We start from the raw sequence: 27,266 nt of genomic DNA on the forward strand, positions 1-27,266 counted from the left end.
ATGTAAACAGGTTCTCACTATTCTCCTTTCTAACTTGAGTACTCTATTGCAACTGTGTTTGTTGTTTTGAATAATGTTTCACATGCATATGTAATTTGTAGCTGGGTGACTGTTTTGTAGTGTTTCAATTTGGTTGCTATTGAGAGACACTTTTTATTATATGTATTCTTGGTAACATGTGCCAGCCCCGTGGTGTAGGGGTAGCGTGCCTGCCTCTTACCCGGAAGCCCCGGGTTCAATTCCCGGCCAGGTGAGGGATTTTTACCTGGACCTGAGGGCTGGTTCGAGGTCCACTCAGCCTACGTGATTAGAATTGAAGAGCTATCTGATGGTGAGATAGCGGCCCCGGTCTAGAAAGCCAATAATAACAGTCGAGAGGATTCGTCATGCTGACCACACGACACCTCGTAATCTGCAAGCTTGCGGGCTGAGAAGCGGTTGCTTGGTAGGCTAAGGCCATTCAAGGGCTGTAGTGCCATAGGGTTGTTTTTTTTTGTAACATGCTGTGCTGTAACCAGTTTATCTATTCTATTTTGCCATGCTGGTTTCTCGTTCAGGTTATATGTGATTATTTCACCTAAATATTTAAGTTTTTCTACAATTTTTATTTCTTGGTCTCCCAGCTTAATTTTGTTTGCAAGCGGAAGTTGAGTTAGCAGTGATACTAAATATTATTTTTCTTTATTCACCATTAAAGATGTTGGAAATATTTCCCCTCAGCTTTCAGGCAAAGTAAAGATAAGAAAAACTGTTACAAAATTCAATTTTATTTTTAACAATGCCTTTTATTTTGCAATCATTACTAATTTTATACTATTTCAACATATCTTTGTTACTTTATTCACAGTTACTTTAGAAATTTGAGTTCCCTGAAGACAAACATTTAAGAATTTCCAAGGAAGAGGTTCAGAATTCTATATCCTTGATTTTTTCCCTTCCAATAAACTTTTTTTTAGTTCCCAAATGAACCAGCTTTTTGTGCTGTTTTAATTCAGGTACATTAACACTAGTGCCAGAAAAAGTTCTTTCCCTTCAACACTACAGAAGGAAACTAACACCTTTCAATATTCATACTCATTAAGTTGACACTGGTTGGAGGGCTAGATTTTTACTTTTTTTTTTTTTAAGTGAACAGGAAAAGGGAAAGAACGTAACTTTACATTGGCTTTACTACATGTGGATGGAATGTTTACCTCAATAACTTATCTTACCTAAATACAGGTACAGGATATGCTTGAGCAGGGCAGAGGAGGGTTATGTTTGCATTTGATTTTACTCCAAGACTTTGACTGCTGTACACTGTAGGAAATTTAGGCACTGAACTGCCAACAGGCTCTAACAAGAAAGAAATTAATAATCTCAATGAAACACTTTACAACCTAAACTCTAACATTAGATATCTTAATTTTAATATAAAGTTACCCAAATGTTGGGACTGCTGATTATCTTCAAAACAGATATGTATAAAAATACAATCTCATTCTTCAGATATTAAGCTTGTAAAAACAATACTCTGGAAACTCACCAATGAGATAATCATTTTACAGAAAGTGATGCACCATACTATTGGAAAATTGCCACTGATTGCTAAATAACACAACATTTAGTTTCTTCATGAAATATCACCTTGAACTATCTACATGTAGAGTGAAATAAAGATATCTGTCTTTCAACATTGTTAGAAGTTAGTAATATCCAAAAGTTTTTTAAAATTTTAACCACAGTGAATCCTTTGATTGCTAACAATCAAATCTTGCAATAAACTGGCTTACAATATTACAGCAGTCAAACATGTCATGACAACTGGGTTATGGACAACAGTGAATACATTAAAACCTAGGCTAGAGGATTTTGAAGGTGCTCCTGATATAAAGGTATGGCCTAATGAATCTGGAAACATAGCACAAGTAGCAGGACTTATGTTTGGTGAGGAATTTTTTTCAGTATGTAGCTGAGCAAACAAACTTATACTATGAGCAGAATTCACATTCTCATAACGTATCCCCTAAAACACTAAGTAGACTAATGTCACTGGCAGGGAAATTGAAAAAATATTGCTCTATGTATATTGACAGGACAGGTGAAGAAATCATGTCTGAAAGTTTACTGGCCAACCGATCCCCTGATAAAAAACGCATATTTCCGAAATAGATTTCAAGAAATACCCTGCATTTCAACAACTATTCAGGAAGGCCACTAGAAAAATATACAGCAGTCCTTCAAAAGCTAGTCAATTTCTGACAGTTTATATGAATGTATGCACTCCAGCTTAAAGGTAGTTGGAAAGTGGCTGGGGACAGGGCTGTGCATGGGGTTAAGGGCACCCGGTCCGCAATGTGTTAAAAATCGTCAAACGTATCCAAAAGTATGCAATTATTCATGAAATGGCACAGTCCAGCGATGACGACTTCAAATCCCACATTAGCCTATAAAGAAGCTCAGTTGCAGTACAAATGTGAGGCATATATTATACAGTATGTAATGAACATGTCCTAATAAGTTTAAAGTTTATTTGAAGTACAATGCGGTCATGAAAATTTACTTAAAATCTTTTTAATTTATTCAGTGTAATATGACTAATATTCCTGGTGAACTAACAATAATCCACATTTTAACCCACTTCAGTATAATATGGACATCTGACCAATAATTCCCATCATTATTGAATATTTTGTTCCGAATTCCAGCAATTCATTACATCCATTGGTATCCACCATATATATTATCAATGATGTGATTGAACCAATTCAGTGCACAATTTTGTGATGAGTTTCAAACAACGCCCAGTTGTTGCCACATTGTCACTAAGTTCTTTAAATTAGGAACTGGGAACATTACAATCAGCCTTCTTCACTTTTGATAACCACTGTGGGTCTGGGATACTGTGTTTAAATAATTAAGCACCTCAGATTGCGATGACATAATTATGTAGAGAGATAGGAACAAGAAGAGGAACGCAAGTAGGATGAACATAATGATGGGACAGTGTAGAAAGATACAGCATTAGAAAAAGTAGACAAAGAAACATGAAAGCACAGTAGGACAAGGACAATCTGCCTAATTTCATACAGTGCCATCTTCAAATAGATGAGCTCTCTCCTCCTGTCCTTTGTTTGTCTTTGTTTCCTCTTTCTTTTGCTTCTTCTTCTTCTTCTTCTCCTTCTTCTTCTTCTTCTTCTTCTTCTTCTTCTTCTTCTTCTTCTTCTTCTTCCCATACTGACCTGTCATTGTGTTTACCTTATTTTGAGTTCCTTTTTATGTTTCTATCTCTCTATATATCATTGTTGTACCTGTAAAAACTGCTATGCGAAATATTTCAGCTTAGAACTTTGGCCAGTAATATTCAGTTATTTAAGATTCAATTTTGTGAGAGTATATTCAAAGAAATCTTGGTCTTGATCATATGAGCTGCAGGTCAGTATTTCTGCCACAATATTATCACATAGCAGTTTTTCCAGGCACAACAACAATAAACAATATCTTGATTTGACATTTGCTTATTTCTTTCCAATACTAAGCGAGTAAGTTTAGGATAAGCATCCCAGGACTTTAATATTAGATACCATCCTTATATTTTCTTGAAGTGAGTGGATAATAAAATGTTGTGGAGAAAACCATACTTATGTCACGATTCCAACCTAAGATATTAGAATCGTCAATCTCTTTGAAGAGTATTATACACATGGTTACAAGACTGGAAGTACTCTTTCTACTTACTCCCATCTGTTTAGTAGTAGATGGTTTTGTGTGAAGAATTTCCTAAGAGATGTAAATCTTCACACAGTCAGATTTAGAACTGATACCATCTACCCTCAGAATGCTGTAATAGCAAAGAAACACAGCCTTCAGAAGAAAGTCTTACCTATAAACAGGTACAGGAAATCCTTGAGCTGGACAGAGTATGGTAATGCTTTCGGTCATTTTTGCTTGAAGACCATTGATATTATCCTTAGAAGGAAATTTAGGAACTGAACTTCCAACAGGTTCTAGCAATTGAAAATAGAACAAAAATGTAAACATATGAATGCTTTATGAAATGGTTCCATACATTACGTCAAGATAAATCTTACCTATATGATGGGACAGGAAACCCTTGTGCTGGGCAGAGTAGTGTAATGCTTTTGTACAGTCTGACCACAAGTCCCTGAAGGTTAGAGACAGAGGGAAACTTCGGAACTGAACTTCCAACGGGTTCTAGTGAGACATAACAAGAATGAACTGTAGTAGAATAATCTTGGGGGAAGAAAAAATGAATGAGAGGGAAGAAAAAAATATCGTAAGACACTGTTGTCATAGTCTGGCCCTCAATGAAATTTACACACTGCAATGAAAGATATTTTCTTTAAAACTAAGCTAAAGTCCTGAAAAACCTTGGCAAACCAAGCGACCACTGCTCAGCCTAATGGCTTGCAGATTACAAGGTGATGTGTTATCCATGCAATGAATCCTCTCAGCCTTTATTCTTGGCTTTCTAGACCATGGCAACCATCCCACCGTCAGGTAACCTCTTAATTGTTCTCATGTAGACTGAGTGACCTTGAACGAGCCCTCAAATCCAGGTAAAAATTCCCACCTTGGCCAGGAATTGAACCCAGGGCCTTCCGGAAAGGAGCAGACTTGCTATTCCTAGACTGCAGAACTGGCAATGAAAGATGATTTTGATAACTGTCATTTTAAGGTCCTAACTTCACGGTCATGTAATGCAATGAAATGCAAAGAAAGAGAGCTAATCAAATCTGTGTATACGTTACTCTTTCAAGCATGGCTCCAGGGAGAATAAAAATGATTGATTGATATTCTGCCTTTGAATTGTTACACCATAATTGGATACAATTGTACTTTCAGCATGTAATCTATCTAATTTTTATCAAAAAGTGAACTAGTCTATCAGCACTAAGACCTTGGTTTTGTACTAACAAGGTAACTCTGGGAAAAAGAATTCACCAAAATCTTTAAAAATGAAAACTATCATGGCACTATACCATTAGTTCTGCAATATTGTAAACAGGCAGATATTCAGTATAGGTCAATATTTCAAATGCTGCAATATTTTATGATCAATTACAGGGAAAAAAAAAATGTGAATTCTCAATTAAAATCTACTGTAATCAGATTGTGACAAAATGCTTACCGATAGGCTGGGACAGGAAACCCCTGTGCTGGGCACAGCAGAGTAAAGCTTTTGCCAAGTTTAGCCATAAGTCTCTGGAGGTCAGATATAGTAGGAAACTTAGGTGCTGAACTTCCAACAGGTTCTAATAAAGAGAAATATTTCATAGTTCCAATCTTGAACTAAAATAAACAAGCCAGATTTTCTTTTTAAAAGGTGTTTGTGATCAGGACTATGGTAGGGAATTTTAGAGTAATAAGCCTAAGAAATACTATTGTACCTAATAGCCACATATTACAATGTTCTGAGGTTCTATGCTTGCTTAATTTATGAACTGCTGTCTTCTTGAGCTTCGTAGCAATGGTCTTTGGTTTTATACAGTACTGTAATAACAACAGCCCATTTATAACTCGCTAGTCAATAAGTTGCATCACATTTAAATAACGGACATACCCAACAAGTATAACCGACACTGCTCATTTCTACCACATTAGTATTTAAATAGCCACACCAATAAACAGCAAGAAACGTTCATGTTTTGACACTCTTTCAGGCAGAGCCTCAATTGAGTTCAGATCTGTCATCCTTACTTTATTGACTTCTCCACCTGGATGATTTCTAGAGGTCACTTTTGACAGCCTGTCAAATAATTTCTCCATTCTTCTTCAAGTTAGTTCACCAGTAATATGGCGTTCTTTGGTTCCTCCACCTGTTTCATCATTCCATTTTCTTATCACCATCTACATCTTCGTTTAGTATGTCACTCCATTCACCCCTTTTCTCTTTCATCTCAGAAACCTTTGGAGAGCTCTTTATTTTAAGAAGGAAAAAGTTGATCACCAACAGCCACTTGTACAGTTAAATGTAATTGCCATAGGCCTATAGGCTATAATCGAACTGTTATGCATCCCTTAAATGCCTTGCAGGAAGGGATCTCTGGGCTGGGAGAGGAACCAGTCTGTCACACAGATCCATATAGCATAGTCCAAACCAATATGCTGATCGAAATCAACATTCAACCTATCAGGCAGTGTACATAGTACGTGTTGAAGAGATGTTAAGTACAAAATAAACATGGCCAACCAGACACCAGTGGGATCCAAACCCACAACCTCCCGAGATTTTGTGTCAGTTGCTCTACCAATTGAGCTATGGTGGCGTAGGTCATATTTGTTCTGTTGGAAAGGATCTAAGCTACAGCCATCACACTGTAGAGTGCGTGCAAATCAATGACGCAAAATCGGAAGGTTGTGGGTTCGGATCCCATTGGTATCCAGTTGGCCATTTTTTGTTCTGTACTTAACATCTGTTTCACACGTACTATGTACATATAACATGACCTAATAGGTTGAAAGTCAATTTTGATTACATTTTGAAAATTCAATATTCATCAAAATGTTGATCCTTGAAGCATTTCTTGATAAGGCTGAACAAATAGCCACAGAGTGGATATTCTAGGATCTCCGAAGGTAATCTGCACAAAAAGAGCAGCTGCTCCATGGGAGATTACAGTTTGCTATGAATATGTAACAGCACATACTGTACTGTCTCATGCAAAAATCTCTTGTTTAACAGAAAAATAGTGACCAGGATACTGACCAGGATACTATGTCCTGAATTTGAATCTACAGTAGAAACTGATTTTCATCATATGTAACTGAGCAGACTCGTGATCATAAAACAGTTCCATTGCCCATATGGCAATTTAATTTACCATTATACAACTATTACCATCCATAACCACCAATCAAGTTGAATGTTCATTCACAATGTATGTGGAGTAGGCTACTATTATCTAAAATGAATAGCCCTTTGTTCCACTTATTATATTATAATCTATTAAAGAAACTATTTAAAATAGTTTAATACTTCGATTAATTGAAATGAGAATAGCTAAATAATTATTATATTATTGTTATGTTCCTGTGTGAAAAAATATAAATACTGCATCAAAAGAAGTGAATATTCAGCATATTAAAGTACATACTTATGTTACTTCATTGAATTACATTGTTCAGTATATGTCATTTATAGAAATAAACATAAAAATGGACACGAAACAGGATAAGCACAAAGACAAGTTGGAGTGGGAAGAGGGAGAAAGGAAACAAAAGGATAAGGACAACCCCCCACACCTTTATAGATTGGCTCTATCCTCATCAATCCCAGCTCCTCCATCCATTTCTTTTCAACTTTTTGTGCGCTCGATTTCACCTCCCATCTCGTGAACATTCATTCAAGGGCCATTCCGACAGATCCCCAACCATGGTGTGAGAAGTGTAGGACAAGAAGAAGACTGGATAAACAGAGGAAAACTGACTAGGCTGAGAAGCAGAAGTAAGCTCATTGGGTCCGAGAAGAAACTGATAGATGAGCTGGAGTTGATGAGGATGGAGCCTATCTATCTGAAGATAGCAATGTATGAAGAGATGGAAATTGTTCTTGTCCATTTTTTGTTTTCTTTCTATTTCTCCCTCTTCCCATACTGACCTGTCATTGTGTTTATCCACTTTTGTTTTTATATTTATGTTCCTACTTTTCCATATATGACTATTTTCATTTGCTTGTTCTTTCCCATCTATAGCACATATCTCCTATACAAATTCTAATTGACATCCAGGTGCAGAATTATGCTTCAATGAAGAAAGCAGCAAATGAAAGGATGATCTGGAAATGTTTTATGGCAACTGATCAGCATTAGGACTGCAAATCAATGGTGATGATATTTCCTGTAAGCTATCTTACCTAAATGCTGGGACTGGATAACCCTGAGCTGAACAGAGTAGTGTGAAACTTATATTCCACTTGGTTTCTATTGTGCGACTTTTATCTCCAGTTGGAAATTTTGGGGCTGAGCTGCCGACTGGCTCTAAGTAGGAAAAGAAAATGGCAAGCTCAGAAAAACTAATATTTTCAATATACTCTGGCTGCAATAGAACTGCAAATGGTTCCTAACAAGTAAAATAAAATTAAACTGATTAATAAATGTAACAATATCAGAGGCTTAAAAGAAGGGAAAGACATTCACTAATAAAACACTGATAAAAAGTAGGTAATGTGTATTTTTTTAACTGCTCAGTTAATTTACTTTTCCAAATAATTTCATTTCCTTCCTTTGAATGAGTAAGCATTTTTTTTTTTTTTTTAATGATCATTTTGGGCTCTTAGGACCACAGTTACCATTTGTCAGCCTTTCTGGATTTCCAGTACTCTTTAATGCTGTTGGAGAATGCAGTTCCTTGCTTTTCGAACAACTCTGCACCAGGTCACCGCCTCACTCTTTCTGGAAGTTCCTTTAACCCCATGTAACCACATCCTCAACTTACATCTGTGGTCTCCCTATAAGCACATAACCTCTGGTGGTGCTACCTAAGGATCCAACCAACCTCTGGCCTGATGACCTAACAGGCAGGTGTTTGTTTAATGTAGGAAGTTGTGAAAATACGTGGGGAGACATGATGTGTAGCAGCAAGCACCCAAGGTACGGTGGAGAGGGATAAGTCACACTCTGAATGTTGGCCAAGTTTTATAGGAAGAACATACTTCACCGATGAGCAACACATTATAGTAGGTAATATTACGTGACCATGAGTGAGTATGCACTCATATAGAAGTTGTATATTCACAACGTTCCTTGCAGATATGAAATTCCAAGAGGTGAAGGTGTTAAATCAATGGAATATTTTTCTCCATTTTAAAACGTGTTTACTAGAAACTGATGGGAAGGAAATACCTATTACAACTGTTGAAACAAAATTAGCTTTTAACATATACAGTATGTAAGTTGTATATTCAGGACAATATAGAAATTCCCCATCGAAACTGAGACACAGTGTAATCGCATGTCCAATATGCTTGTTACAAGCCCAACTGTGAGTCAGATCAGCAGCAAACATTTCACCGTTTAAGATGAAGACACTTTAGCCTTCCTCGATTCTCACTATATCTTTGTAAAGTCTCACTATACTGACAATCAGGAAGCAGAGGAGTGTACACTCAACTGTATGACTGATTCATCCACCTCAACTTTACCTCAGCTACAAGCTACCTCCATGTATATATTCACTACTTTCACATTTTATAAACAAGCATTAAATATTAATCTGGGTACATATGGTTTCCACCTTTGGATTGTACACTCAGTACGGACTGTAAAATATGGACAGAATCTGAGTGTAGCACCTCGAGACTTCCCTCGTTAACATTAATATAATCTCCATATATAAACCAGGCAGTTTTATTGCTGCACATGGGAAGAGCTTCGAAGAAAAGAACAGGAGTTGACAATGGCTTTGGACAAACTGTTATGCAACAATGATGACACCTTTCTGACACCAAATGAGATGGTGGTGGCTATAGTTTTAAGAGGAAGTACAACTGGGCAACCATCCTCTCTTAACACTAATCAGAGGAAAAATGGAAGGGGTTCAACACTATGAAGAATGAAGGATTGGTAAAACAAAGGGAAGGGCCATGAAGGACAGGAAAGTGAAAGACTCTTTAGGCCTCACAAACCTAATACCATCAGAGTCGAATGTAATTGACCAAGGGACGTAGATAGGAAAGGTAAAAACGAGTCTGACACAAATAACTGGAAGCAATGTCAGACTCGGCTAGGGGATGCTAAACTCATACTCCCAAGATGGAAGCCCCTGTGATCCCCTTTTAATCACTTCTTACGACAGACAGGGTATATAATGGATGTATTATACCACCCACCACCACCACCCACTGATACCGAATCCCTCAAAGATCAGCAACTAGAACTCTCCTTTAATTCAAAATATCTCAGGATAGTTTTGGATTGATCCCTTACATTCAGACTACATCACTTCAACATGAGGACTACAGTTACTACCAGATATTTTTTTACAGTCTACTTTATGTCGCAATGGCAGAGATAGGTCTTATGGGAACTAACAGTATATACTATGCCTGTTTATTCAACTCTTACACATCACAATAATGTAGTAAGAATAATAGTCTCATGCCACAGTGATGACCAAAGTAGATCCAGTCTTGGTTAAAATCTAGAAGTTGAACTGTGAAGATAACTTTACTTTCTGTGTCTGGATTAAATGATGTCTACTCAGAATGTAGCTGCGTCAACTGCAGTTTAATTTGCAAGTATAAAATCTTCCTTTGTGCAAGGCTGACATAGTATACAAGTCAGCTAATGCCGGGAGTTCTGCATTATCGCATATCTCGCATTATCTCCTTCATTGATTTTGCAATTTGAAACCTACAGTATGTGTGGAGCCAGTTCAAAGCCTTCCACACAGGCAAAACAAAATTATGTTCTGATGGTAGCTTTTCCTTTAGTGGAATGATGGGAAACAGGTACTCAGCTCTCCATTTCCGAAGCCTGCTAGCTTTCCCACTTTCTTTTAAAGGAAAGCCATTATGGGGTTGAAGTCTAGGACTGACTGGTTGATGGACACACAGGCTAGAGCCATCTCTTACTTCTTCCTTTCTGCCTTTGCAGCAGCTTCTCTTTCTAACTTGGGTGGCACAATGCCAACAAGTAGGGTACCAATGGTGGACAGAAGTAGGTTTGAGGCAAGCAGAGAACCGTTTGCTTGAAGGCTAAGTCAACCTGCTTTACATGAGCTGATGCACCTCGTGTAGAAGCAGTGTACTTGGCAGCATGCCAAGGCTGATGTTCCGAGTACTGCTGATTGTGCTCCCCATGTTTTCCCAGTAAACCTTTCTGCAATTTAGTATTTTAAAAAAATGTTAATGTGAATGTTTTTTAAATGTAAATTATGTGTTGTAGAATTAAGTCTTTTATTGGGGAATTTGAAAATCTCACGTTTATTGATGATCGATAAACCTGTGAAATAGTCGATGACCTCATTATTAAAATGTGAAGTAAGCAGTCATGCTGTTCATTGGTTGAATGTAATGTGTATGTCCAGAACTCACAGACCCTGGTCATGACCAAGAACTGTTAGAATTACTGTAGTTCCAAACTGGTTCTGAACTTAGCAGGAATACCATGAATTCAGAACTCGCAACTCAGAACAGAGTTATGCTACTGCACATGTGTCAGCAGTTCTACAATGGTTCTGGCACTTGTTGAAACAAACCTTTTAACAACACTGGCTTTCATGCGAGTAGACCAGGTAGGTTTTCCATTAGGCTTAACACTTTGCACTAGCATGTCTGATATGTTAAGACATGTCTGTTACAAGAACAGCATGCGTTAATGGGATCATTTAAGCTTTTAGCAATTCTTGGACAGTATTACATCTGTAAAGTACCAGTTTACAGTATATATATATATAATTTCGTGTAGCTATTTCTAGCCGGGTGCAGCCCTTGTAAGGCAGACCCTCCGATGAGGGTGGGCGGCATCTGCCATGTGTAGGTAACTGCATGTTATTGTGGTGGAGGATAGTGTTATGTGTGGTGTGTGAGTTGCAGGGATGTTGGGGACAGCACAAACAGCCAGCCCCCGAGCCATTGGAATTAACCAATGAAGGTTAAAATCCCCGACCCGGCCGGGAATCGAACCCGGGACCCTCTGAACCGAAAGCCAGTACGCTGACCATTCAGCCAACGAGTCGGACAGTTTACAGTATGTGAAATGTGTATTTTTTCAGTTAAGATGAGGGGTCACTGAATGGAGAGCTACAGTTCATCTAGGTACACACTCAGAATATTACAAAGGACTGTGCTAAGTGCAGTAATAGATGGAACAAACAAAGGCAAAGAGAAACCCACTTCTTCAAAATATTTGCAATGAGACTATGCCTTCAAGAGGTTCGCTTTGAGAAATGCTATATAGAGGGTAAAAGTAAACAACGAAAACATACTAACAAATTCTTCATTTCCAGATTTACATAATCATTTAAAGAACTTCATTCCCTTCTTGTTCAGTTTAATCATAAGGATAGATAGCACTATACCTATACTTCTCCAGAAAAACAAATACGAGTACTATCAGTGTATGACGAGAAGTCACGGCAGCTTGTAAATACAGCACAAGTAACAGATGGAATTACAAACATCAGTCATGATAGACAATGCGAGCTCTCTGAAACAATGCACATTCATTATCAAACTGTTCATTATGCAGTACTAACAGTAAATGTGTAAGACACAATTGCACTACCACCTCGAAACTTCACAAAAGCAACTCAATTTGCAACAGTCAGCGTGGACACAACAGATGTTTATTGTCAGGCCTTGAAACTTGAGGGAGGCGCATGCCTGTGCTTACCCCTTGCACCTCTTACCCCCACATCCACACGACTTCTTGTCAGACGACCATGGTAGATTTGGGTAACCAAACAAACTTATTACCGAGCTCGATAGCTGCAGTCGCTTAAGTGCGGCCAGTATCCAGTAATTGGAGATAGTGGGTTTGAACTCCACCGTCGGCAGCCCTGAAGATAGTTTTCCGTGGTTTCCCATTTTCACACCACGACCGGTTCCTTCCAACTCCTAGCCCTTTCCTGTCCCATCGTCACCATAAGACCTGTCTGTGTCAGTGCGACGTAAAGCCATTAGCAAAAAAAAACCCTTATTCAGGTGCTAAGGGTTAATATGAATGTCATGTGATTATTCAGAACGGTACTGAGATGAATTTATAAATACAGTATGTTTCTTGTCCTCTTTCCTATTAAAATGAACTGCTATAAACTTGAAATTTTGTTAAATAAGTATCTTCAGCCGTTTATAATAAATATATTAGCATATTGTTATGCTCTATGTTATAGCATTCACATCATTACTTAATAACATTGAATTCCCATTTTTAAACACCAACATTTTGAAGAAAGAAAAATTAACACTGCAAAATCTTGCCTCTATTCATAAAATATGATTATCACAAGGTAATTGCAGAAAAGATTCATCATTAATCTGCTCTTGTACATCTGCAGTATATCTTCTTAAGATTCTTTTTTGTATTTGTCTGTATTCTGTGTTTTTACGACTTGTATAAACATAATAATGTAAGAAATTTATTTCAACTTCAACCTATTCAATACAGTGCAAGATGTTAACGTGTTAGTTAACATCATTAAAATAGTTGAGACATGTTTCACCCCTTCTGTGGGGCATCATCAAGTCATATCAATACCTCAAAGTTCAACCAGACGTCTGGTTGGAAAATTGTAAAACATGTTGCACGAATGAATACATTTTTAAAAAAAACTTTACAATATCTTATTATTAACAAAATGTCAAATTGTTATGTATTCACTCATGTAACATGTTTTACAATTTTCCAACCAGACGTCTGGTAGAACTGTGAGGTATTGATATGGCTGATGATGCCCCACAAAAGGGGCGAAACATGTCTCAACTATTTTAATGATGTTTAACTAACACGTTAACATCTTGCACTGTATTGAATAGGTTGAAGTTTAAATAAATTTCTTACATTATTATTAAGATTCTTTCAATACAGAAAAAATGATTTTCATTACTTGTTGTATAAACATTCTTGTCGCTCTTACTTGTGTTTATCCACCTTTTTCCTTATCCTACACCTCAAGACTGAATATATCTCAAGAACCCCTCCTCCCCCACCATTATTAAATCCATCTGATAAAGGTGGGAATTGGAAGCTAGGTTATTGAAGGCTGAGAAGAAATATATGAACTACGATGGAGGAAGAGAATACTAGCCTATGAGTACTAAAGTGTGTGACCGACTGATCTTCTATAAGGCATGATCAAAAGGTTTCCATTTGAGGGTGTTGCTGCAGTGGACATGCAACATAGCACGACTCCAATGCGGGTATATAAGCACAGACATGTAGGCAAAGAGATTAGTGTGGAAGTCGTCTCATGCCAAGGTGTGTGTGTGTTAAATGTCGCCATGTGAACTATGGCAACGTTATTGCCAAATGCGTCCAAACAGATCTAACGTGCTGTTATTCTGTTCATGGTTGCCGAAGAACAAACTCTGGCGGTCATCCATCAGAGAATGAAGACTGTGTATGGAGCTGCATGTCTGTCAAAAACCACATTTGTGGAATGGTACATCAAGTTCCGTGCGGGTCATGTTTTGACACAAAATGCCTGTCAATCTGGGAGGGCAGGCTCATCCATTACAGACAAAAACAACAACAACAAGCACCTGTCCTGTAATCCTGATCTCTCTCCATGCAATTATCACGCCTTCGGTCACCTCAAAAAAGGCCTTGAAGGGTCGACTCTTCCTGTCGGACGAGGATGTGCAGCAGGTGATTAAGGACTTCTTCACACAGCAGGGCACGGTGTTTTACTACACAGAGATCTTCAACCCAGTGCGTCGGTGGGATGAGTGCCTCAATGCTCATGGCAATTTTGTCTGAACGGCACCCCGATTCAGGATTGTACGGCTGTCAAACTCAAACTTTTGATCACCCCTTATATTTTCACATTTGCCAGTTATTCTCTCTTTCTATTCATCCCTCTATTCAAAATAACCAGTCATTGTGTTTATTCCTTGTGTACGTTCCTATCCTCTTTCCTAGCTTCGACGTTATCTGTTGCTCTTTTTCCAGGACTGAGATAATAGTTAGACAATGTGAAGTGCATCAATATTAAAATCTTTAACGATACAATATTTTTTTAAAATTTTAAGACGATTCACTAAATTATACATAATGCTCATATCTTGTTATTTTACTTCAGATATCTAACAAAATCAGAAGTACAGAAATGGTTTATAGAATTAAAAGAAGATTCCAATATGTTGTTGTTTGGGTCATCAGTCCATATGCTGGTTTGATGCAGCTTTCCATTACAATATAATTTAAATTTTCTTGCATAGTCAGGTTTTCAAATTCATATATTCCTTTTATACGTCTTACTTATGTTATTTCAGGTTGTCAGGATTCAGAAACTGATCTAAAAAAACCAACACAAAATTGATGTCTATTCAAGATTCATTAACATACGAGTACATTATGATAAAACCACTCCCTCAACAAACATAACCTCTGAAGCAGATTTTTTATGATTACCTCTAGTTTTAAAAAATGGACAACAGTATTTAAGAGAATACTGTGTACTTTCTTCTAGCTTCAAGGAACATATAAAAGGCAAATCTCAACCAGAAATTAAACAAAGGTGAGATATTCCATACCAAAACCAAACCAAGCCAAACCCCATGGCACTACAGCCCTTGAAGGGCCTTGGCCCACCAAGCGACCGCTGCTCAGCCTGAAGGCCTGCAGATTACGAGGTGTCGTGTGGTCAGCACGACAAATCCTCTCAGCCATTATTCTTGGCTTCCTAGACGATATTCCGAACCGTATGCAGATTTTATTGTCATCTGGCAATTCAGAGAGAAATGTTTAGAGATGAGCAAATTTTGGTGTTGATCACCTAGCAAACAAGACTTACCTTATTATAACAGGATGAAAACAGACTGTAAGGTTCGTAAGTTACTGCTAGCAATGAAATTAGCACTTACCTGCATAGACATACTTCTCATACTTCACATCCTTTAATGCAACAAGATTTGAATGTATGTCCTTAACTTGAGTTTTAAGGACCCATGATAAGATAAGTGGTGAACAATTTGTAATATTAGACTCAATTTCAAACAACAAACAAAATTAATGCTGTTGCGATGTTGCTAGTTAGCTAGTAATACACACGATTCCTGCTACTTCCTTGTTAGCGCCATCCAGGAAAACGAGGAGGAGTAATCATTTGCCATCCTTTCTTATCCAGGGTTATGAACTTGTTATAAATCCATATCACTATGACTGCATGAGTATTAATTTATATATATTTTTAAATTATTACGAGATGTTTCAAATGTACATAAACTTAACATGCCATTTCATCATTGCTTTCTGCTTCCAAAAATCTCTGCTCCATCCTTCAAAAAGTGAATCCAGCAGTCATGTGTGTTCTACTATTAATATCTGATATATTTACAAATATGCCAGCAACATAGATACCTGCAGTCAAACTATAACAGCCTCTCTGTACAGTTTTAATGTATATTCTATTCATGCAAGTAGACAAACACACATGTCTGGTAGTAAGTTTCCATAGAGATGGTTTATTTTACCAATTACCAATTTACCAATTCCTAGTTTTTACAAGGTGGTTCATGAGAAATTCTACCTTCTCAAAAAGTCTACTTTGATATTTTGAGCAAAATGTTACAAAAACCTAGGTCCTATTCCCAGTTACACCAATGTGAAAACATTACAAGACCTCTTTTTTTATCAGTCTGAAGAGTAATACAACAAAGCAACAATTTGCTTTACGTCGCACCGACACAGATAGGTCTTATGGGGACGATGGGATAGGAAAGGCCTAGGAGTGGAAAGGAAGCGGCTGTGACCTTAATTAAGGAACAGCCACAGCATTTGCTTGCTGTTAAAATGGGAAACCACGGAAAACCATCTTCAGAGCTGCCGGTAGTGGGGTTCAAACCAACTATCTCCTGGATACAAGGTCACAGCTGCACACCCCTAACTGTACCCCCAGCTTACCCGGTGAAGAGTAGCAGAGAAGTAAATAATACAAATGAACATATTAACAGAAATAGCTCTTTCTAACTGCTTCATATAAGTATTTATAATTCATACACATGAAGTCAAGTGCAAAGCACAAGAATGCCATGCTTGTCATAGAGAGGACCATAGAAGAAAAGAGCCAGGACAAAGACCTAAAAGGAGATAGGTAAGCAAAGTGAGAGATGATGTGAAGCAGTTATGGGCAAGGAGTGTACTTCTCATGGACAGGACATCTGGCAGGCAGATAAATATCACACCAACATATTCTATATTATGCGTGTCTCTCTCTCTCTCTCTCTCTCTCTCTCTCTCTCTCTCTCTCTCTCTCTCTCTCTCTCGACTTGAGTAGAGATAAGGAAGTGACGTTCATCTTGCTACCTCGTGGTCTCAAAGACAAGTCTGTTCTCTGGACTTCTATAAAATTTGTATAGTAGGTCAAAATGTTGCAACACCACACTCAGCTGATTAAACAGTGTCATCCTCAACTTTTGGTTACCCTGAACAACACCAATTCTGTTAAAACAGAACCTTTACAGTTCTTAGAAATGTAAATGTATTTTTGAACAGAATATCTTGTTCTATTCTGTTCCAAACAAGTTCTGAACTAGCCACTGTTTATGATTTTCAGTTTTTAATATATTAATTTTTTGAAGGCTTTCAATGAAAATCAAGGGTGATGGGAAACATAGATTATGCCTTCTTATCAGAAAGTTTGTAAATTTGATTGTAAGAGCTAAAGTACAGTACAGTATAGTGCTTGGTTGAATACAAGAACAGCTGACATGTTTGGATGTGGTTTCAGCTGCAGTAGCCTACTGGCACCATGCAGTTGTGGTACGCTTAAAACTCAGAGTGATGACAATAGTTCTTGTACTCATTCTGCCGCCACCCTAGAGGTATCTGCGTCAAATGTGGGTGAGGCCATGTTTTACATGCCCTTCCTGATGCCAAACATATGTGGAGGGATGTATTCACTACTGAGTGTTTCTGTAGCAGTTAGTAGAGTGAAGAGATGTGGACTGAGACTAATGCACAGTCACCATGCCAGAGGAATTAACCAGACTCACCTGAACACCCCGACCTGGCTAGGAATCAAACCAGGAACACAATGAATCAAAGACCATGACATTTTCACCATTCAGCAAAGGAGTTGGACGCTAGCTAATTAGGACTATACTGTATGTCACAAGTTCACTATTTCTACTTTTCATTTCAACTATCATGCCAAAGAACTTCCAAATTGGTGTACATCTGTAAATAATGACCTGGTTTTATACAACATTTATTTTGCTCAAATAATTTCAGAAATGAGATCTATAAATGCAGTAGCTCTTTGTGAATTATCCTGTATATCAACAATACCATTCATATCAATGTGCAGTATTCAACTATTTCAGGACATACAGATAATTCAAACAATATTAAAAACTTTTGAAAATTGCAAGTAAGTATTCCACTTTACAAGGAGTTACAAGACTCTTTCCTATTATAAATAAAACATATAAAATTTCCTTTCATTTATTATGAGAAAACTAATATTCATTATCACTCTCAATTTATTTTCGACAAGGTTAATACCAATATAGTTGGTCCGTTATATTATCCAATTAGTTGCTTTGTTTCTTTTGTTTTGCTAAGTTGTCTGCAAGGTATCAACAAAATACCAACAATAAAACTGTGAAGCTATCTTTAAAATTAGAAATACATTATAAATATAGAATAAAAATGTTCTCAGCATATTCATGAAGATTAAATAGCGTATGAAACGAATTAAATGTTTGTCCTTTTCCAGATAACTCTTGAATATTGTTCCAGTAATGAAGAAACGTAAGTATTATAAGTGAGCCACTAAAGGATTGAGTATTAATGAGCGGACCTACCTGAAAATTGGAAGAGGATACCCTTTTGCAGGGCAGAATAGAACCATTTATTTGTCTGACAATTATCTTGTTTGTGGGGTGGGGGGGAAAAAATTTATGAGGAGTGCTGACAATAAGGTTCAGACAACATTTCAGCAACCCAAAATCTTTGCTGTTCACTCCACTTTATTTGACTAATAAACAGACCTAATAAACTGCTTTGTGCCCAAATATAACATAAGAGTGTATTTATTATATCATCAGAGGAAAGGGAGAATTTGTTTTGAAATCTTCAAGGCAAATAAATGCAAGATTATCTGAGAACCTACCAATAAAATAGAAACTAGTGGGTATATATTTTTTTCTTCATCTTTTACCTTCTATACAACTGAATTTCAGACTTCAACCTAGAATAATGAAATATTAATAAAGTATACAGCTACAAAGTAATGTTTCAAAAATAATAAGTCTGACCCTTCAAAATAGTTTTTCTGACCTGTCGTTCACGTAGATTTTCTTCCCACGAGTTCTAACATGCCATCATTGGAGCAGTTCTACTATGCATACTTAAATATGGCAAAAATAAAGTTTGAATGAAATTCATTCATTCAAATAAAGACTAACAAGGTGGAAAGTAATGAATATAAAGAAAATTATTCCAAAAGAAATTGTAATCATTAATCATGAGTTAAAACAATGAAAAAATTATGAAGTTATCAAAACAACTGTGTGAGGGAGTGAAATAAAAGATCTTCATAACACATCAAGAATTTTAGGCAGTTTGTCTCATATTAGGAGAAATAAACTCAAAAGACTATAATGAATAATACAATATGATTTATATCTCAGCTTTATTCCAGACATTACTTTTTCTCCAATCAATGAAAGGATATTACAGTTCCATCATCCATTCCCATGCTTGATTCTGAAGACACTTACCTCTTTAGTTGTCTTGAAGGTACACAATCCAAATTTGAGAAGTGTGATTTAACAGTGGATATCTGGCTGGTTTATTATTATAAAAGGTATTCAAGTATGTGTGTATATTTAAGAGTTAAATCGAAATTCCCGAACGTATATATTTATCGGCAATTTTGAAAAGTGCCCATTTGAACCGCAGGGGTACCCTATCCCAACATTCAGGCAACATTTTTCAAAATATTTAATAGTAAAACATGTTCTGAATGAATGTAAAATTCAATTCAAACCAAGTTTTACACTTTAATACTTATCTAACATGCAGTTTACTCAAACAGTAAAAGATACTTATTGAGTTATTGAACTCTGCATTACTTTAAACAGTATGCATTTAACAATTAGTTTTCTAAATAACTAATAAATTTTTTACAATTTCTTTTGCAATTTCAAATTGATCCTGTAAACATGCAACAATATAAATGATCAAATCAGACATTATACAATCTATTTCAATATGAAATATTAGTAGGAAAGTCCATGTCCACAAAAAAGTTATTTATTGAATTTCTGAATTATACTGATACTTATCAAGCTGAAAGTGAATGATATCTTTAGAAAGGAAACAAGCACAAAAGTAATTTAGATTTAGAATTCAAATGGAATATGAAAATCAACCATGCAGATGATCTTCCAGAAAGGTGGACGTGTATCATTAGAATACAGAATAATAGTAAAGAAAGACTCTTTACAAATGGCAATTTCATTCAAATACCTGGGGTGTGACACTACAGAAATACAGTAAAATCCTTCAGATTGTACACAGAACAAAAGCAGCAGCTACTAGGCCATATTCGACACTGAAGCTCAGCCCGGACTTTTCCTTCGAGAAGCTATGTCACTTTTCAATACCTAAATAAAGTCTATCCTCACTTACAGGATCAAGGTAACTCGGGTGAGAATGACCACAAAGAATCTCTGCACTTTAGAAGCCAAGAAAGCCCTCTTTTTAAAGTGTGCTTTTAGTGTATACAGGTACATAACATGCTCCAGACTGGTTTATGACCTTGCAAAGGAGATACTTCTGACTGAAGATTTACAAATGAATTTTAACCTAGCATCTACAATGTACCGAAAAAAAAAAAAAAAAAAAAAAAAAAACAGGAAAATAGGAACAATATCTGGCAGGATTACTATTCAACAGAAACCATAATGAATCAGTTTTGAACAGATGCTAATCAAGATATCCAACATTTGTGATTTCTCTGGTCGTGATGGCTATACCTGACCAAGGATGTAGCTGTGAACTGTGTGGCTTTTCTGGGAAAGATTTCACATTATCTAGACCAGAAAACAAGCAATACCCATAATCCAGTAGCAAAATTTAAAACATGCTTGCACAGTTTGAGTTTGTTTCCTTGTAAATTAAATCAACTATGGACATACTCGGCTCCCTACTTTAGTTTATGAACAGTGTTCTATTTGCAAAATCAGAAAATGTCTTAATGAGTGGACATAAAATGGGCAATTCAGTAAAAATGTTAAATTTTTCTAGTTTCAAATGAGGCAGTTCAAACAGTTAGGTATACAACCAAAACCACAATACTGCAAGATATAAAATCTGTCTGATGCAAGGCATCATTGTGCAAAATGATGAACACACATATGAAGATTTTTGATAATTCAAGAAGGAAGAATTACATAACATCCTCTGACTCTCAGAAACTGCACAGTACACTATAGTACTGGTTGGACATCTGCAGGGTTCAACTCAATGTTTTGATGGGGTGGGGGGAGGAATGTATTTTGAGACATCCACAACTTACTTGCATGATTTTGGAAGAAGTGCATAATTTAAGAAGGAAAGAACATGACCAACAGATTAGATAGATATGTAAAAGTTAGCAAATGACAGGATGGTTACATTGATTCATTTCTCTCCGTGACATATATTAGTGTATGGACTGATGAACCAAAAGATGCAACAAAGAGTACAAGACTGAAGTATCTTCTAACATACATTAAACTCACTGCTTTTTTTAAATATTTGTTTTGTTTGTCTTTTGCCTTTTACTATTCATCTTCTATCTGTATAAACCTTTCTCTTTTTGTCTTCCCATTTTCTCATGTTATGTCTAGTCTTTTATTCTTGTTTCCCACATCAAAAATAAAGATCTCTTGAGAATAGCAACCATAACTGTTTTGTTGCTGTGACTGAGTTAACTCAATTCACACCATATGGTCTGCCAGTGCTGTGGTCGAGTTAAATATTTGAACAGAATGCTCTCAGTGCTGCCGTCAAAGCCTATTTATTTGAAACATGATGGTATGCTGCTGCAATCTGTTGGTTATGTTTTTGACTACTTAATTTCTGTGTTTATTTATAGAAGGCAGTGCCCAAAAAGTTTATCTTCTGTTACCCGGCCATATATAAACACTCTACACCTCAGCCTCCATGTGTAACCATAGTTTGTACCCCAAAGAAATTCAGATATACATTTCAATAGCAGTGAAAGTGATGCAGGGGATTTTAGGGAAATTTGAAAAAGATAGTGGTGACAATGTGCCATGGATAGGGATGGAAGTGATCATGAATTAGAGTACCTTTCACAGGGTCTGTCAGTGCATTTGTGCAAAGGTACACAAATTCTTGGAACCGAACCCTGGTAGACCAGATATTTTTTATTTTTTTGGGAATGAAAAAATGTTAACAAAAGTTGCAGAGGAAACTATCTGATTTAATAAACAGACAGCCAAAAAGTCCAGCACTGGTGGGGGTGTACAGTCTCATCTGAGAATCTGGCAGTGAAAAGGTTAATGAGAGTAGTTAGGTGTCCTCCTGATGAAACTAGGACACAGGAACACAACTGTCAGGGGCTGAGAACTAGAAGATCAAGACTGCAATCTCTGTGAAAATGAAATATGTCTCTTTTGTGTTTGTTCTTGTTTCTTCTCTCTCTTGTTTCCTTATTCCTCACCGCCTTGTCATTGTGCTTGTGGTCTGCATACGTTCCTACTTGTGTTTTTAAGAAATTTTAATTTGTGACAAACACATGGAACATCATAACTATTATAATTTTCTATAAGATCATCACACGCCATTCACCAAATTTGTGATTCATTGTGTTTGTGAAGCTTAAGAACCACAAGAACTTTACAACCAAAGGTTTTGGATTGTGTTTTTAAGTGAGCTGATGAAGAGAAGGTTCTCAAAACATGTAGGCCTACCCTTAGAATTAATGTAAACAACATCTTTGTGATTATATATTTAGGTACTGACAGGGCAGATCCAATAAAAGAAACAGAAACACTAATTATATTCCTATTTTCAGTTCTAGCTTACTATCTTTTTATCTCTTACAGTATCTATGTCATGCAAACTCATGGAGATATCCAGTAATCATGGATAGACAAAGGTACTGTACCTTGATACTTAGAGAAAGTGGCCATGTTATATGATAATCATCAAATCAGGACTCTCCAATGAAAAATCTGGAAATTGTGTCTACAAATTCATGTATTTATCTAGCAAATGTATAAACTTTATATAATCACAGACTTACTAATAGCAAAGATTGAAGTTTTTAATGTTCACCAGCACTGAAGTGTTAGCTATATTTGTTGCTGGTAATCAAGTTCATATCTGGTTTCCATGTTACACCTTAAACTTTTTTTTTTACAAACAGCTGTCTTCACGCATAGTATCCTTTTTAAATGTATATTGTATGATGTCTGATTTGATCTTACATAATATATATATATATATATATATATATATTTCTTGAAATTGATAAGATGGAAGGCAAACTTAAACAAATTTTCATTTGAATAATCAGAATAGTTATTTCACATGAATTGAGTTTTTTCTATAGGTTCTGTAGTTTTCAAACATAACTCTACAACAAATATTTAGTACTCTGGAACCTAAGGGAAAAATGAAAAGAGTTTAGTTTGATTTCCATTAAAAGCAGGCTCATCCATGTAAGATATACCTTACAGATATTCATTATTTTTACTTTTTTCCTACCCAATTTTAAATATTTCCTTCTCTGATTTATTTTAAAAGAAACATAATAACCAAATTAAATTCAATTGATTTATTACTAAATGCCAATAATAATTGAAAATTTTTTGATACACTTCTAAGGTCCAAGCAACACTAACATGAAAGATTATCACAGATAAACAACCCTTTTTATAGGACATAGTCTTTGTACAGAAGATATTTTTTCAATTTTAAAACAAGGAAATCTCTTAGCTGATCTAAGCATCATTAAAATGTAATTTTCATGCATTCAGGTGCAGATAAAAGAGATATTTAAAAAATAATAAAAACATAATTGGATAATGAATTTATATAAGATCTAGGGCAGGAACTTCATTGGTGCTAGAAGGAAATTTAATATATCTTTTGATTTTATATAAGGCATAAGTTAGTTCAAATTTTCCATTCAAGAATTTGTTACTTTTACTATATGTAAAATAATGTCAATCTGAGGCCCATCCCTCTATACTTGAGAACAAGACTTAATGATCAACAAACTATCAGACTACAACAGATACTGCCATTTGGTTTGCAAATGCTAATCCTATTTTCTTTGAAATAGATATTAAAAGTAACAGCTGCAAATATTTCACTAGCCGTAACAATTTTTCAAGATTACCCAATTACTTTATAAATGAACTTACGACCAGACCTTTTAAGTAAAGACTACTGAAAACCAAGATAAAGGTTACCTTAATGGAATGAGCCTGATTAATATTTACAATGTGAAAACAACTACTACTCACCGGTGATGACTAGCCGTCCCTTGGTAGCACTTAATCGTGTTTCTCCAGTGAGTCTATGTTTAGTACGGCATTGATATGATTTGAAACCATCTTCTGGTCCAACATCACGTATGTGCAATTCGCCAGATGGTAGCACTAAATATTTGCCATCTGTAAACACATGAACAGTTCTAATGAAATAATGAGTTGATCTCAATTTTTAAAGAGGAATTTCTTAAAGAGTTTTTGATAATGTAAAATGTTAGAAAAATACTGACAATGATTTATTGTTGATTTATAGTGTGTTTTTTGAGGTTCTGATTATGTTCATTGAAAACCTCTTCAAGCAGACCAATGGTGCATTGAAAAAGAGTGACAGGTAGTTAATTTATTCCTGCTGTCCATGACCATTTCAGTTATAAATCTCATATCATCATACAAGAGCAAGTCGAATGACAACTTTAAAAGTGTAAAAAAACTCTGAAATGTTGGATCATGGTTCTGTCTATTGGCCATATTACTACAAAGGTTTTAACTAATATCTTTTATGTGGCAGCACTGTCCAGACAAGCAAACACCCCCAAAGTTCCAGTGTAACAATGGCCACTCCACTTTTGAGTAGTGAAGGTATGAAATCCATTGAGATTCATCAACGGATTATGATTCAGTATGGTGACACGTGTTTGTCACAGCAGCAATATAACAATGCTCTGTCTCACGTTGCCCATGCAACAGTTGCAAATATCCAAGATCTGCATTTTGACTGTCTTCCACATACACACCAATTCTCCTCCCTACTGATTACCACAGTTTTGGGCCAATGAAGGAGGCACTGGGAGGAAAGAAGTTCTGTTCAGATGATGATGAAGTTGGTGCACGAACAACTGCATAGACAACCAAAGGATATTGCTTCTAAAGGAATCCATGCACTTTGGATGTGCTGGAGGACTTGCAATAAACAGGACAGAGACTACGTAGAAAAATTATACATTAGTGAATCACTTTCGCTCCGTAAAATAATTGAAAGAAATATAGTTTGATTTTCCCTCTTAGATCATTTATAAAGTTTGAGCTGATAACTGATAAAAAATACAAATACACTTCAAAAAATTCAGATTTGGTATTTAAGTATTGAAAATCCATTAAATAATGAAAGATGCACTGTTTCTTGTACATAGATTGTGCTCATTAATTTAAAACACATCCATGACATACAGCCCTTGTGAAGGGTTTGGCTTGCCAAGATGATTGCTGCCTAGACAGATAGCCTGCAAATAGTGGAGTGTTACATATTTAGTAAAACATCTTCCGCTGTACTGCTTCGCTTTCTTGACAGCTCTGCAGATTACTTTACAAGGCTGAGTGAACTCTATTCCCAACCTCAGTTTCAAATTAAAATGCTTGGACAAACCGGGATCAAACCCACGGTCTCACAGTACTTCTGAATAACAGGGATGATGCTTATTAATTATTTAAAGGAATTATATCTTAAAACAATTGTACATACACCATCAAAGAACTCTTTGAGAAGTTTATACACATAAATATCAATAAGAAAACTCTTATTAATTTTATCCTGACATTCTGTTATTATACTGATCATGACTTCTAGTCTGAATTGTAATTGCAAATATCTGATAAAATTTAATCAAAATTTTATTTAAATTTCATGCAAGTTGTGAAGAAAATTTTCATCTTGAATGAATTCGTTCATGCAGTTAAAAGAAAAAAGTAGCTTCTTTAAATTAAATTTATTTCTGTTTGTTACTGACAAATATATTGAAAGAAAAATCTCTGTTAAATACCATTACCTTGCTCTCCAATTTCTTGTAAATTTGTGTTTTATAACATACTATTGCTCTTCAAAATATTATTTTGTTTTAATGTGAATGGAATAACACTAAATGCACTTATCTAAACCATTTAGAACTGTATACTGTTTTAAATTAGTTGCAATGGAAAAGTTGGTTCACAAAATTTTTCTTTGGAGAGTAAGATATTGATATGTTTCTTAAATCATGCAAAAGTCACTTATTCTATAATTCAGTAGTACACTGGTATGAGGTGTTGCTGTTAGCATAGGATAATCATAAGTGATTAAAGGAATGTTTGATGGTTTACAGATTAAACAATCACATACACAACTTAAAATCCATATTGCCTTTAAAGTATAGGAAAATGTGACTTTAACATCTAACAAATATGAAACAAATTTTAATAATTAAAAAAACAAAGGAAGAAAATCAAATTTTAATTACAAGAAACTTTTTATAATATAGGTGAACAATTATGATCATACATAATGTAACAATTCATAGCAATTGTCTGGATCTCTTATCCATTAACACTCCTTGCAAATTATATATTAAAACATATACTTTATAGGCAATAGATACTACAATACTATATACATGAAAATATAACAGGTACTTCTTACAAACTCCAAATTCACCTTAAGTTTGTTTCATAATGTCTATTAACATTATTTCTTTTTTTAAATAAGGTTTCTTAAATAAAAACTTGAATTCAATATTCAATTTTCACTAAGAAGCTCTATAATAAACAAAAGAAAATTCTCTCATGATGTTAGTAATCCATTAAAGATGGATTTGTAGATGGCATATCATAAAGTTTACAGTCTGAAAATTAATCCCCTGTACTTCCTACCAGAAGTTCTATCATTCAAGCTGAATCCATGCAAGAGCAGTGCATATAGAAATAATGACAAAAAAGCAGCCAACCACTAATTTATGCAAACTATTTAAGAAGTACCTGCCATAACAATGCACTCTTACTAAATTTCAAGCACACTTTCATTTATAAATAATACATTAAATAATATCCATGATAATGGCTCTCTAAGTTCCTACAAAGACCCATGAATGTAACCTGAAAATAGAAAAATAAAATGTACCACAAGTTGAGTACCATAGTTGCCATTATCCATGAAGATCTCAGTGTTTTCATTCTCCACCCACGAGGAAACGAACACATAATCAGCTACAAAACTTGGAATGTGACATTTAATAATGGCGGTGTTTCCTCTTAACACGTGTTCGTCCATAACATTCACTTCATATCGTTGGGTCACCACTGTAAGTAATGGGAGACAGAAATTTGTTATTCTAATGCT

General features: G+C 35.7%; 1 protein-coding gene across 1 annotated transcript in view; it reads right to left on the reverse strand.

The window, feature by feature from the left end:
* Positions 1 to 27,266, reverse strand: part of Dscam1 (Down syndrome cell adhesion molecule 1) — a 915,831-nt gene that overhangs the window by 422,818 nt on the left and 465,747 nt on the right. Inside the window, exon 6 of the mRNA XM_068229242.1 lies at positions 24,155 to 24,304. Coding sequence (XP_068085343.1) covers positions 24,155 to 24,304 — 150 coding nt within the window. The remainder of the gene's footprint in view (positions 1 to 24,154; positions 24,305 to 27,266) is intronic.

The sequence above is a fragment of the Anabrus simplex genome, chromosome 9 (genome assembly GCF_040414725.1).
Source record: "Anabrus simplex isolate iqAnaSimp1 chromosome 9, ASM4041472v1, whole genome shotgun sequence".
Lineage (NCBI taxonomy): Eukaryota > Metazoa > Arthropoda > Insecta > Orthoptera > Tettigoniidae > Anabrus > Anabrus simplex.